Source organism: Aethalodelphis obliquidens, unplaced genomic scaffold, assembly GCF_003676395.1.
Source record: "Aethalodelphis obliquidens isolate GAN/ISIS:26980383/991018 unplaced genomic scaffold, ASM367639v1 scaffold53, whole genome shotgun sequence".
NCBI classification, from domain to species: domain Eukaryota; kingdom Metazoa; phylum Chordata; class Mammalia; order Artiodactyla; family Delphinidae; genus Aethalodelphis; species Aethalodelphis obliquidens.
The window spans coordinates 8,088,702-8,102,169 of record NW_020837997.1 but is presented as its reverse complement, the minus strand read 5'-3'; the positions used below and the strand labels follow the sequence as shown (position 1 = coordinate 8,102,169).

The 13,468-nt window shown below is 39.1% G+C and overlaps 1 protein-coding gene across 5 annotated transcripts in view; it reads right to left on the bottom strand.

Moving 5' to 3' along the window:
* Nucleotides 1–1,840: 1,840 nt before the first annotated feature.
* Nucleotides 1,841–13,468, bottom strand: part of LOC113608630 (zinc finger protein 699) — a 15,166-nt gene continuing 3,538 nt past the window's right edge. For 2 of the 5 annotated variants that reach the window (XM_027085272.1, XM_027085274.1), the window contains exons 2-6: nt 10,304–10,356; nt 9,292–9,418; nt 4,627–4,725; nt 4,055–4,238; nt 1,841–3,704 (exon numbers count right to left, since the gene is read on the bottom strand). In XM_027085272.1, the coding sequence (XP_026941073.1) occupies nt 2,246–3,704; nt 4,055–4,238; nt 4,627–4,725; nt 9,292–9,418; nt 10,304–10,351 (1,917 nt within the window). In that variant the 5' untranslated portion in view covers nt 10,352–10,356 and the 3' untranslated portion in view covers nt 1,841–2,245. The other 3 variants (XM_027085273.1, XM_027085270.1, XM_027085271.1) reach the window with 3 other exon arrangements.

Genomic DNA, 13,468 nt, shown 5'->3' with positions numbered 1-13,468 from the left:
ATCACTATAAAGCAATGAGGCAAGAAAAATAAAAGGTAAAGTTTAGAAATCAAGTAAGACTTTCTTTTATTGGCACTCACAGGATTGTATACACAGAAAATCCAAAATAATTCATAAACTATTTGAATAAATAATTGAATTTATAAATATCATGGATAAAAGATCAATGTACAAAAAGAAATTGCAATCCTATGTGCTAGCCCCCAAAATCGAAAAATAAATAAAAATATTTACAAAGGAAAACATATCACATACCTAGAAATAAATTAAACAAAGTTACTTCAAGACCTCTACAATTAAAACTACAAAACACTGTTAAGAGGAATTAAAGACGACCTAGATAAATGGATAATTATACTATGTTCATCAATTAGAAGACTCAGTATTGTAAAGATGTCAATTTTATTCAGGTTATTCTCTAAAGTCAATGCAATCCCAAGCAAAGTCCCAGAAGATTTGTGAAAACTGGTAAGATCTAAAATTAATATAGAATGAAATCAGGAATAGAGAAGGAAGACAATCCTGATGAATAAAGAAGTTGGAAGGCTCTTGCTACCGGATATCCAAAAATACTGCAAAGCCAAGTAAAGATTGAGAAACCATCTTAGCAATCTAAAGAGATGGTAACAGACGGAATCAAACCTTTCTGAAAGGATTTCTAGAACTACTTAGCCTTGGCTGAGAGTTCCCAGACTTCATAGTTCCCTACCATTGCTAAGACCAGAATGAGCATATTGTGCTAGCTGATGTTATTATTGCCTCTATTTCTACACCCTACCTGCCCCCGCTGCCTCCTTCCCTTCGCCATATATATCACAATTGCCAGGACCCTATGATTCAGTTAGGACTGACTCCACTCTCTTTTTTTGGATGAGTATGGGAGCCAGTCCCAAACAAACCAGAGAATTATATTCCTCTGGCCACAGTGATTCGATAACAGTTGGCAAGTGAGCCAATCAGATTTAACTGTAATAATCATATTGGAATTGTTCAGAAAGACAATCACTCTCTTCTCCCTGAGACTTCAACCCAGAAAGAAAGCAGCCTGGATCTTCTGAGGGCCACTGTGAAGAAAAAGAGCCCACAAGGAAGAATAGCTAATGCAGAAAGATGCACAGACAAGACATGGAAACAGAACTCATCCAGATAACATCTTTTTAGCTCCAGGACCCAGCCACCTCTGAAGTTACTTATACCCAAGGATTTTTCAGTAATCAAACCAATAAATTCCCTTTATAGTTTACAAAAATGAAAAGCATGAAGACATGTCAGAGACTGGGAAAAGTTATCTGCAATACACACACACATACACACACACATATATAAAATACACATAATTTACGTGTATTATAATATGTTTTACGTATATGTATGTAACTAGATATAGACAGAGATACACATACATTAAAAAAGGACAAGTAGGGCTTCCCTGGTGGTGCAGTGGTTGAGAGTCCGCCTACCGATGCAGGGGACACGGGTTCGTGCCCCGGTCCGGGAAGATCCCATGTCACGCAGCGGCTGGGCCCGTGAGCCATGGCTGCTGGGCCTGCGCGTCCAGAGCCTGTGCTCTGCAACGGGAGAGGCCACAACAGTTAGAGGCCCGCGTACCGCCAAAAAAAAGAAAAGGGGGGTGGGGGAATATTGGGTAGGCAACTTCCAGTTTCTGCCATACTAGATCAAAATGAAATTACCATTTACAAAAGAAATTACAAATACCAAAGTGCTGATAACCACAATGACTGCATACTTAGAGAACAATGAGAGTAAATTAGAAACTAATAATAATAATAAAAAAAGACCACTCATGCCTGCATACAAAAAAATACACTTCAACTCCCCAATGGGTCCAAAAAACTCTGTAATGGAAATAACATTTACATCCAAACCAAAACAAAAGCACCTCATAAAACATATGCAGCTACAGCTGAAAGGTATTAGGGGAAATTTATCACCTTAAACATTCATCAGAAAATTAAAACTGGAAATCAACAAGCCAGCAGTAGTCCACTTTAAGGATGAGGCACCAATCTTTGCTTCTAGTATGAATTTTCTTAGAACACAGTAAGTGACGTTCATGAAGGTGTTACCACATGATTTACATACACAGGGTTTCTCTTAGTTGTGAGTTCTCAAGTCTTCAAAACGATGAGCGACAATTTCTTACATTCACAGGGTGTCTCCACAGTGTGAGACCTTGCGTGCTAAGATCTGAAAAAGCCTTGCAGACATTTCCTTATTCCTTACTTTATATGTTTCCTCTAGTGTGAGTTTTCAAATGTCTTCGAAAGTAAGCAGGACAAACAAAGGCTTTCCCACACTCCTTACATTCATAGGGCTTCTCACCAGTGTGGCTTCTTACGTGTCTTCGAAAGGATGAAGGACAACTGAATGCTTTCCCACATTCCAGACATTCAAAGGGTTTCTCTCCAGTGTGCATCCTTGTGTGGACAGTAAGGTATGAAGAATGGCGAAAGGCTTTCCCACACTCCTTACATTCATAGGGTTTCTCCCCAGTGTGCGTTCTCATGTGGATCCTAAGGGCTGAGGGGTAAATGAAGGCTTTTCCACATTTCTTACATTCATAAGGTTTCTCTCCAGTGTGAGTTCTTGTATGTACCGTAAGGTGGGAGGAACTAATAAAGGCTTTCCCACATTCCTTACATTCATAAGGCTTCTCTCCACTGTGAGTTCTTAAGTGTTCGGTGAGGGATGAGGAACGACTAAAGGCCTTCCCACATTCCTTACATTCGTACTGCACCTTTCCAGTGTGATCTCTCACATGTGCTCTAAAGGACGAGGGACAACTGAAGGCTTTTCCACATTCCTTACATTCGTAGGGTTTCTCTCTACTTTGATTTTTCACATGTGTATTCAGGGAAGTGGGAAGATAGAAGGCTTTTCCACATTCCAGACATTCATAGGGTTTCTCCCCAGTGTGTTTTCTCATATGGATACTTAAGGAGGATGGACAATTGTAGGCTTTCCCGCATTCCTTACATTTATAGGGTTTCTCTCCCGTATGTGTTCTGACATGTACGGTGAGCTTTGAGGACTCACTGAAGGCTTTCCCACACTCTTTACATTCATAAGGCTTCTCTCCAGTATGGATTCTTATATGTATTATAAGGTGAGAAGAGGAACTGAAGGCCTTCCCACACTCCTTACACTCATATGGCTTATCTCCACTGTGAATTCTTTTGTGTTTGGAGAGTGAGGAGGAACAACTAAAGGCTTTCCCACACTCCTTACATTCATAAGGCTTATCTCCACTGTGAATTCTTTTGTGCTCTGTAAGGGATGAAGAACAGCTAAAGGTTTTCCCACATTCCTTGCATTCATAGTTTGTCTTTCCTGTGTGAATCTTCATATGCGCCCTAAAGAATGAAGAACAACTGAAGGCTTTGGTACATTCCTTACATTCATAGGGTTTCTCTTCAGTGGGAGTTTTCATATGCTTCTTAAAACAAGCAAAAAAATGGAAAGCTTTCCCACATTCCTTACACTGATAGGGTTTGCTTCCAGTGTGAGACCTTATGTGATTCTTAAGGGATAAATGATCTGTGAAGGCCTTTTTACACTCTTGGCATTCAAAGGCTTTTACTTCAGTAGTTCTCTTGAGTATATTAAGATTTGAGATATGGCTGAAGGTTTGTCTACACTGATTTTCTTCGTTATGTTCATAGATGTTCTCCACCATGTGACTTCTTTTAAAAAATAAAAAGCACATTATTAGCAGCAAGTTAATTTTTACCATTTTCAGTGACTACATCTGTTTCCTTCCCTGTCCAATGATAAGCTGAAAGTTCTCACAGAGGGCTCTACTATAGCCAATATTATCACTGAGCTTTTGGCTTATGGGGTTTTTCTGATGGTTGCTTACAAATGAATTATGTGTCAAACATGGAAGAGCTCAGTCTCATTTGTGGAAAAAATATGAAAATTCCATATGAAATCACAATTTTTGACCAAGTTTTATATACATGTTTTTTTAATTTCGTGACATTTTAAGATTCTCTCCTGAGACACTACTCTCTCTTATATGAATAGCACTCACCTCAAATGTCTCTCATGGTTTTTGTTCTGATAATCAAAACCATGGTATTCCCAGCTTTTGTGTAAAATGGACAACGAGGAAGCACTCCTTTTGAATTTTACTACATTCTGTTCACTGGATATTTTTTCTCCATAAATATCTTGTGCGGCGACTAATTCATTAGTATTAAGTTGAGTCTCAAAACCTGAAACAAAAAAGTAAAGGCATCATGAAAGAAGGACTTTTGGCAGTGTGGCTGGTTCAGGACTTTCCCAATAAGCACAGGGTCAAAATGGCAAAGCAATTAAGAAGTAATCCCACAAAGATTGAGACTGATGGTAACATAAATAGGGTATTCCTAGGGGAGCAAAACAAAAAGGAACTGGGTAAAATGCACATGACCGAATACTACATTACAAAGAGGAAATATGGGCTTTCCCAAGAACAAGGACTGATGAAAAGTCAAAATAGTAATCGAAGGTATCTGTGGAAGATCAGCTTCCTCAGACATTGCAAAGTTTCACTTTGCTTTTATTTGATTTTTCCAAATGTAATATCCCCCAACCAAGTCAGTTTCTCCCAAGGATTCTTGCCTTCCTGATGCTCCCCCTGGGTGGGTCCTCTCTCTGCTATCTCCAGGTCCTCCTCTTGTTTCCACTGGGAGATCAGATAGGGTGTGTGTAGTGGATACCCTGTTCATGTGGAAAGGTATATCATGAGGGAAAACAATGAGGAACCATAAACATTTCCATGAGACAGGGCAAAAACTTTGCTCTTCTGTTACTCTAAAGCAAGTAGGAGCTTAATTGCAACAAAATGTTGAATTTATTTTTTTAAGGTGGGAGGGGGCGGTGTGATGTCTACAACTGATCTGACATTCACACCTAAACCTCAGTATTATTAGAAACTGGTCCAATATTCACAGGCAGGACATACTGTTCTCCTGTTGAAGATAAATAATCTCAGAATACCAATCTCAGACAAGGTTACTCTGAGACCATGATAAGATGAAACAAAATAAGGCTACTTCATAATTTAGCCTAGGGACAGACAAAAAAATGTCACTGTGCCATCCACAAAATACTAATAGAATTTCCCCTGCATCCAGATTTCTGTCAGCATCCAATCTAAAGTGAACACCTAGGGACTGGGTTGAATGGTGCCCCTAAAAAATTCATGTCCATATATACATTACTATGTATAAAATAGACAACTAATGAGAACCTACTGTACAGCACAGGGAACTCTACTCAATGATCTGTGGTGACCTAAATAGGAAGGAAATCTAAAAAAGAGTGGAACTATGTATACATATAACTGACTCACTTTGCTGTACAGCAGAAACTAACACAACATTGTAAAGCAACTCTACTCCAATAAAAATAAATAAATAAATGACAGCATAATATAAAAAAAATTCATGTCCAAACAGATCAATGGAACAGAATACAGTCCATAAATAAGTCAATATAAATATAGTCATAAATATAGTCAACTTATCTTTGACAAAGGTGCAAAGGCAATACAATGGAGAAAAATATAGTCTTTCCAACAAACAGTGCTAAAATAACTACTAGACATCAACATACATTTAAAAAAAAAAAAAGAATCTTGACCTTACACTCTTGCAAAAATTAACTCAAAATACAGGGGGAGGCATCCAAAGCTTCAGGAAAAGTTGGGGCCCCATCAATAGGGAGTAAAAAATTAGCTCAAAATAGATCACAGATCTAAATGTAAAACATATAACTATAGAACTCCTAGAAGATAGGAAAAAATGTAGGTGACCTAAGATTTGGCGATGAATTGTTAGATAGGTGAAAATTAATCAGGGGAAACTTCACTAAAATGGAGTTGAGAGGCTGGAAAGGGAAGCTTTCATGCAGTTCCACAGGACATCAATTATAGGAAAAGGGCTTCCCTGGTGGCGCAGTGGTTAAGAATCCGCCTGCCAATGCAGGGGTCACCAGTTCGAGCCCTGGTCCGGGAAGATCCCACTTGCCACGGAGCAACTAAGTCCATGTGTCACCTGAGCCTGTGCTCTAGAGCCCACGAACCACAACTACTGAGCCCACGTGCCACAACTACTGAAGTCCACGTGCCTAGAGCCCATGCTCCACAACAAGAAGCCACCAAAATGAGAAGCCCGTGCACCGCAACGAAGAGTAGCCCCCACTCACTGCAACTAGAGAAAGCCCGCATGCAGCAAGAAAGACTCAATGCAGCCAAAAATAAATAAATTTATAAAAAAACAAATTACAGGAAGAATTGTCGATTACAGACTCCAACAAAAGAATCATCAGGGCTTCCCTGGTGGCGCAGTGGTTGAGAGTCCACCTGCCAATGCAGGGGACACGGGTTCATGCCCCGGTCTGGGAAGATCCCACATGCCGTGGAGCGGCTATGCCCATGAGCCATGGCTGCTGAGCCTGCGCGTCCGGAGCCTGTGCTCCACAACAGGAGAGGCCACAACAGTGAGAGGCCTGTGTACCGCAAAAAAAAAAAAAAAAAAAGAATCATCAAGAATCACCAGTTATAATCCTGACAGGAAAAGAAGTACATTGCATCCCCTATAAGAAATCAACTACCCCAGCAACTAAGCCAATATGAAACCATCATCACCCTGAACTCTCATTTTTCTCCAATAGACTTTCATCCAAAACAACCTCTCCCAAATTCCTCCTTTTTCTCTATAAAATTATGTTCTTCTCCCTTGTTTTTTGGACTTGCCTATGGCTTTGTTATAGCTTTCTTGTCCTAAATTGCAATTCCTCTGCTATGCCCAAATAAACCATTTTTGTTGGTAAAATAACTATCTTGTTTTTAAGGTCAACAGATAATGACCTGAAAGACACAATTCATGAAAGAAAGAATTGACAAGTTGGACTTCATTAAAATTAAAAACTTTTGCTCTGAGAAAAAACTGCCAAGAGAATAAAAAGCCACAGACTGGAAGAAATTATCTGCAAAAGACATATCTGATAAAGAAGTGTTATCCAAAATATACACAGAATTCTTAAAACTCAAAAATAAAGAAAACAAACAACCCGATTTAAAAAATGGGCCAAAAACCTTAACACACCTCATCAAGGAAGATACACAGATGGCAAATAAGCATATGAAAAGATGTTCCACATCATATGTCATCAGGAAGATGCAAATCAAAACAATGAGATACCACTATACACCTATAAGAATGGCCAAAATCCGGAACACTGACAACAAAGAATTTTGAGAATGTGGAGCTGGTGGGAATGCAAAATGGTACAGTCACTTTGGAATACAGTTTGGCAGTTTCTTACAAAACCAAACATACTCTTAACCATACAGACAGGCAATTGCACTCCCTGGAATTTACCCAAAGGAGTTAACAACATGTCTACACAAAAACCTGCATGTGGATGTTTACAGCAGCTTTATTCATAATTGCCAAAACTTGGAAGCAATCAAAATGTTCTTCAGTGGGTGAATGGATAAACAGGCTGTGGTACATCCAGACAATAAAATATTAATCAGCACTAAAAAGAAATGAGCTATCCAGCCATGAAAAGAGGTGGAAAAACCTTAAATGCATATTACTAAGTGAAAGAAGCCAGTCTGAAGAGGTTATATATATATATACTGTGTGATTCCAACTACTTGACATTCTGGAAAAGGCAAAACTATGGAGACAGTAAAAAGATCAGTTGTTGCCAGGAGTTGTGGGGAAGGAGAGATAAATTGGGGTGAAGGGGATACAGAATTTTTAAGGGTAGTGAAGCTACTTTATGATAATATAATGGTGGATATGTCATTATATATTTGTCCAAACCTTAAAATGTACAACACCAAAAGTGAACACTAATATAAACTCTGGACTTAAGGTGATAATGATGTGTCAGTGTAGGTTCATCAACTGTTACAAATATACCACTCTGGTAGGAAGGCTGTGAGTGTATGGGGACAGGGGGTATATGGGGAATATCTATCTGTACCTGTTACTCAATTTTGCTGTGAACCTATAAACTGCTCTAAGAAAAATAAAGTGTACTGAGAAAAAAATCCCTGTCCTCCCAGAATTTCAGAATGTTACTTTATTTGGAAATAGGGCCTTTGCAGATATAATCAAGTTAAGGTAAGTTATACTGGATTAGGGTAGGCCCTAAATGCAATGACTGGCGTTCTTACAAGGACAGAAAGACTTAGAGACAGAGGACGAAGGCCATGTGAAGATGGAGGCAGAGATCAGAGTGATGCAGCTGCAAGCCAAGGATTGCTGGCAACCACCAACAGCTAGGAAGGGGACAAGGAGAGATTTTTCCTGAGCCTTCGGAAGCGTCATGACACCCTGATTTCAGACTTCCAACCTCCAGAAATTTAAAAGAATAAGATTCTGTTGTTCTTGGCCACCCAGTTTGTGGTGCTTTGTTATGGAAGGCCTAGGAAACCAATACAGCCTGCTTCCACAGACCTACCCCCAAGTCATTCAACCTAAGTACACAAATCCTATAATATTTACTTTCTAACATCTTCTTTCTGAGACATGCCATGGCTCCCCATGGCATGTGTTCTCCCTCACTGCTCAAAGTAATAAACCCAACTTGCTTAACTGGTGGTCTCTGGGTACAGGGCACTAACAGCTGTAAAATTCTCAAAAGGTCCCAAACCACCAATTTTCTCCCTGTGCCCCAAAGTGACCCCCGAAGTCTGTGCCCACAATTTCTACACTTAATAAGCCTTGAGGCTTCCAACCACAAGAATAAGAGAAAGTCAGTTCAATACACGTTTATTTTCTTTCTTTTTTAATCTTAATTTCATATTTATCTTCTTGCCCATTACACCTAAGCATTTTGAATACAGTCACATCTTGTTTTTTATAGTATACATTCAAAAGGGTTTGATATAGAGTTCACCCTCAAAAAAATGCTTAATGAATGAAAGAATGACTGAATGAAGAAAAATAAGACCAACAGCATCTTTATAACACTGGATGAAATGAAAAGTCTGCATTCAGTGCCAGTGTCAGAATGGATAAGGAGATTTCCACTGATTCTTTTTCTGTTGCTGTTTTATACTGGTAGAATATTTTAACAATATGCATTGTTATTGTTTATTTTCATGGTGAAGCCACTAGACTGTAAGTTCCTTGGGGTCAGTGACCATGTCTGTCTTATTTACCAATTTATTCCAATTCCTTAACCCAAATCCTAGAACAAAGTCAATTAGTAAGATAAAACTGTTTTCTAAACGACTAAATGAAGGAATGTTGCCACCCTTACCTAATGAGGCCAGGTTCCGGAAGTTTTCCAGCATCACATCTCTGTAGAGGTTTCTCTGAGCGAGATCTAGCAAAGCCCACTCCTCCTGGGTAAAGTCCACAGCCACATCCTCAAAGACCACTGGTTCCTAAAACATTCCACATATTTTGTTCAGAAAAGTGCCAACTCCCCCAATGTGTGCAGGAGGATGAATGAGGCTGGAAATACTGAGGAACTGAGAATCAATTCATAGGAAGTTCAGAAGATTCTATTCTCCCAACATCTACCCTAGGATTCAGTCATCAGATCTTCTTCGTTCTACATAAGCATCCTGACTGATCAAATTTTCTCACAGATTTAACAACACTTTTGAAACAATAAATTTATCTTTCCACAGTTTGATGGTGACCAATTCCAGTCTTACAGTAATCCAGAACATCCAGAGGATCTAGCAGAAATGAAATGCTCTAGAAATGAAATAATAATTTCTACATTGAAACCAGCAAAAATTCCTTGGTACAGAAACAATTTCACTGCTTCCTTATATCCCACCACAGCAACCAGCACAACACGAAACACTGGGTCAAATCTGGATGAGGTTTTAATGAATAAAAACACACTGAGGGACAGAGAGCTTTCCTTTTTTTTTTTCATTCCCCACAAACCTTGGGCCCAGGAGTCTGCAAGAAGCACAACATTCAACCCAGGCCCACAGCCGGCCACATTTTCTTGCACTCAAGGCCAGGGGCTGTAAATTATACAACATGAGCTAAATTCAGCCTATCATCTATTTATGTAAGTAAAGTTTTATCGGAACACAATAAAACATTTGTTTATCCACTGTATATGGCTGCTTTCACACTAAAATGGCAGAACTGAGTAAAACAGAAACTCTATGGCCTTCAAAGCCTCAAATGCTTACTATGTGGCCCAATGCAGGAACAGGTTGCTGACCCCTGCTCTAAACAATTAGGAGATCGATGGCCCGGTGGAACTGAAATATTCTTTTGGAGAATTATTAGCTCTTACTCACCTGTGTCATATTTTTCTGTAACTCAGCAGCTGTTCTTTCTTCCTCCATGTTCCCTTCATGAAGAAAGACAGAGTATTGAGAAGTTAGAGCTGAGGCAGGAGAAAGAAGACACGAGAATCTGGGTCTCCCCACAATTTCCATAATCAAGACTGTGGATTTTGCAGCATATCTGTTAGGAGTGATCACTCCCCTCAAAACACACACACACACAGACATGCATAGCCCCAAGACACCCAAGCAAACACACATCAATCTTGTAAGAAAATAGAGGGAGGGGGGAAGAAGTTAGAGCAGTCTTATCTCCTCTAGAGCTATAAAACAGTCCTCTGGTTCTTGTAGATCATAAAAAAAACAGGTTAAGAGTCCCATTTTGTAAGCAAGTTAACTGTAGTCTAAAAAAATTTAACTGTCAATTTGACCATAATAATGAAAACATAAAAAAAAAATCAGAGAATGCCTTCAATAGTAAGAATATACACACCATCTCAAATCCAGGAAAGTGTGACCTGTATGCCAGACTTCCGGGGGTTCCACTTCCAATATTTATTTCTGTACTGCTTGGCAGGCTAACATGTATTACTCCTCAGTCCCTGACTACTAGACCCTCTCCCACAAGGGCTGCAGGGTCCCCAAAACCTGGTTTTTGAGAAAGAGCATCAACTGACTGAATTCCACATGCAGGTGGCAAGAGAAGACTTCTCCTACTCAATTCTGCAGGAATTGTACAGGAGGTACAGCAGCAGCAGAACAAGAACACTCGGAGTGAAGTTAGCAGTGTGTGTCATCTCTCACAGTGATATCTGTAGCACTACTGCACAAATTTCAAATAACGAAAATGCAACAGTTTCTTCCACTGCCGTGGATGAAGTATGTATTTTAAAGCCAATACAAACTGTAACATTCTTTACTAACATGCTCCATTTAAGCAACCAAGATATGAGAATGACTTGGCAAAGAGATGCCTATACCTCTGCAAAAAGATTATTCATAGAAGCTCTGCAAATCAGATCCTATCAAAACCAGTTTATAGTTGAAGAATCTTGGAAAGAGTCACTTAACTATGTGCTCAATGCTACTCAATTAGAAAGCTGCTGAGGAGCTGTGTGTATGCAGCTGTATTTACCTTCAAAGCCTAAATGCCCAATGAGTGTATTTCTGAACATATACCCTACAATTTAGTTGTCAGTGAGGCCCTTATGCCCTAACATTACCAGGGTCTGGCCTAGAACCCTGTTGGGCACACTATGGAGAGTAGACAAATGAAGTATTCTATTCAAGTGTTTTATCTTTGAGCTCCTTCTCTTGACTAAGCCCTATGTCTTCAGCAGGGATGCTTCCCGTAAGGCCCTGACCTCCTGCTCCTTCATCTCATATTTATTTCGGTAATATTCACCCTGTCCTACTATTGCAGTCACAGGAGACACAGCACTGAACAAAACAGAAAAATACTAAAGTGCCTGGGTCTTATAATCGTTTGAAGGAGGACCACTAAATTAACAAAATATTATCAGGTGGTGGTATATGCTATATAAAAATGCATCACATTATAGGGATAAGGAGATACACACATATTTATCTTTAGCAAATCAGGACTACTAATGTGACAGGGTAGAAGCAGGAAATTAAAATAACTGTTTCAGATAACACTAGAAACCCATGGCTGGTGTGGTACATATATTTATATACAACTGACCCTTGAACAATTGCAGGGGTTGGGGCACCAACCCTCCGGCAGTAGCAAATATGAGTATAACTCATAGTCAGCCCCCAGTACCCAAGGACTCAACCAACACTGATCCTGTAGTATTGTAGTATTTAGTACTGAAAATAATCTGCATATAAGTGGACGCGTGCATTTCAAACCCATGTTGCTCAAGGGTTAATTGTATTTACAAATATCATCCATTCCTGTAGAGGAAAAATCAGTATCAATGGGGTAACCATTGACTTATAAGGGCAGAAAAAGAACAGCATAAAGGTTTAGGGAAAAAAACGAGTATGTGACAAAATTAACAATATTTTAAAAAACTTAAACAGAATCAGATAAAGCTAAATGGCAATACTACCCAAAGCAATCTACAGATTTAATGCCATCCCTATCAAATTACCCATGACATTACAGAACTAGAATAATCCTAAAATTTATATGGAACGATAAAAGACCCAGAATTGCCAAAGCAATCCTGAGGAAAAAGAACAAAGTGAAAGGCATAACCCTCCTAGGCTTCAGACAATACTACAAAGCTACAGTAATCAAAACAGTGTGGTACTGGCACAAAAACAGACATACAGATCAATGGAACAGAACAGAGAGCCCAGAAATAAACCCACACGCCTACGGTCAATTAATCTTCAACAAAGGACGCAAGAATACACAATGGGAAAAAGACAGTCTCTTCAGCAAGTGTAGCTGGGAAAGTTGGACAGCTGCATGTAAATCAATGAAATTAGAACACAACCTCGCCGGTGGAGAAAAGGGAAACCTCCTACACTGTTGGTGGGAATGTAAATTGGTACAGCCACTATGGAGAACAGTATGGAGGTTCCTTAAAAGACTAAATATAGAACTACCATATGATCCAGCAATCCCACTCCTGGGCATATATCTGGAGAAAACCATAATTCAAAAAGATACATGTACCCCAAAGTTCACTGCAGCACTATTTACAATAGCCAAGACATGGAAGCAACCTAAATGTCCGTCAACAGAGGAGTGGATAAAGAAGATATATATATACAGTAGAATATATATATATACAGTAGAATATTAGTATATCTATATTAGAATATCTATATACAGTAGAATATTAGTCAGCCATAAAAAAGAATGAAATAATGCCATTTGCAGCAACATGGATGGACCTAGAGACTGTCATACTGAGTGAAGTAAGTCAGACGAGAAAGACAAATATCATATGATATTGCTTATACGTGGAATCTAAAAAAAGGTACAAATGAACTTATTTACAAAATAGAAATAGAGTCATAGATGTATAAAACAAACTTATGGTTACCAAGGGGGCAAGGAGGGAGAGGGATAAAGTGAGAGACTGGGACTGACATATACACACTACTATATATAAAATAGATAACTAATAAGGGCCTACTGTATAGCACAGGAACTCTACTCAGTACTCTGTAATGACCTATATGGGAAAATAATCT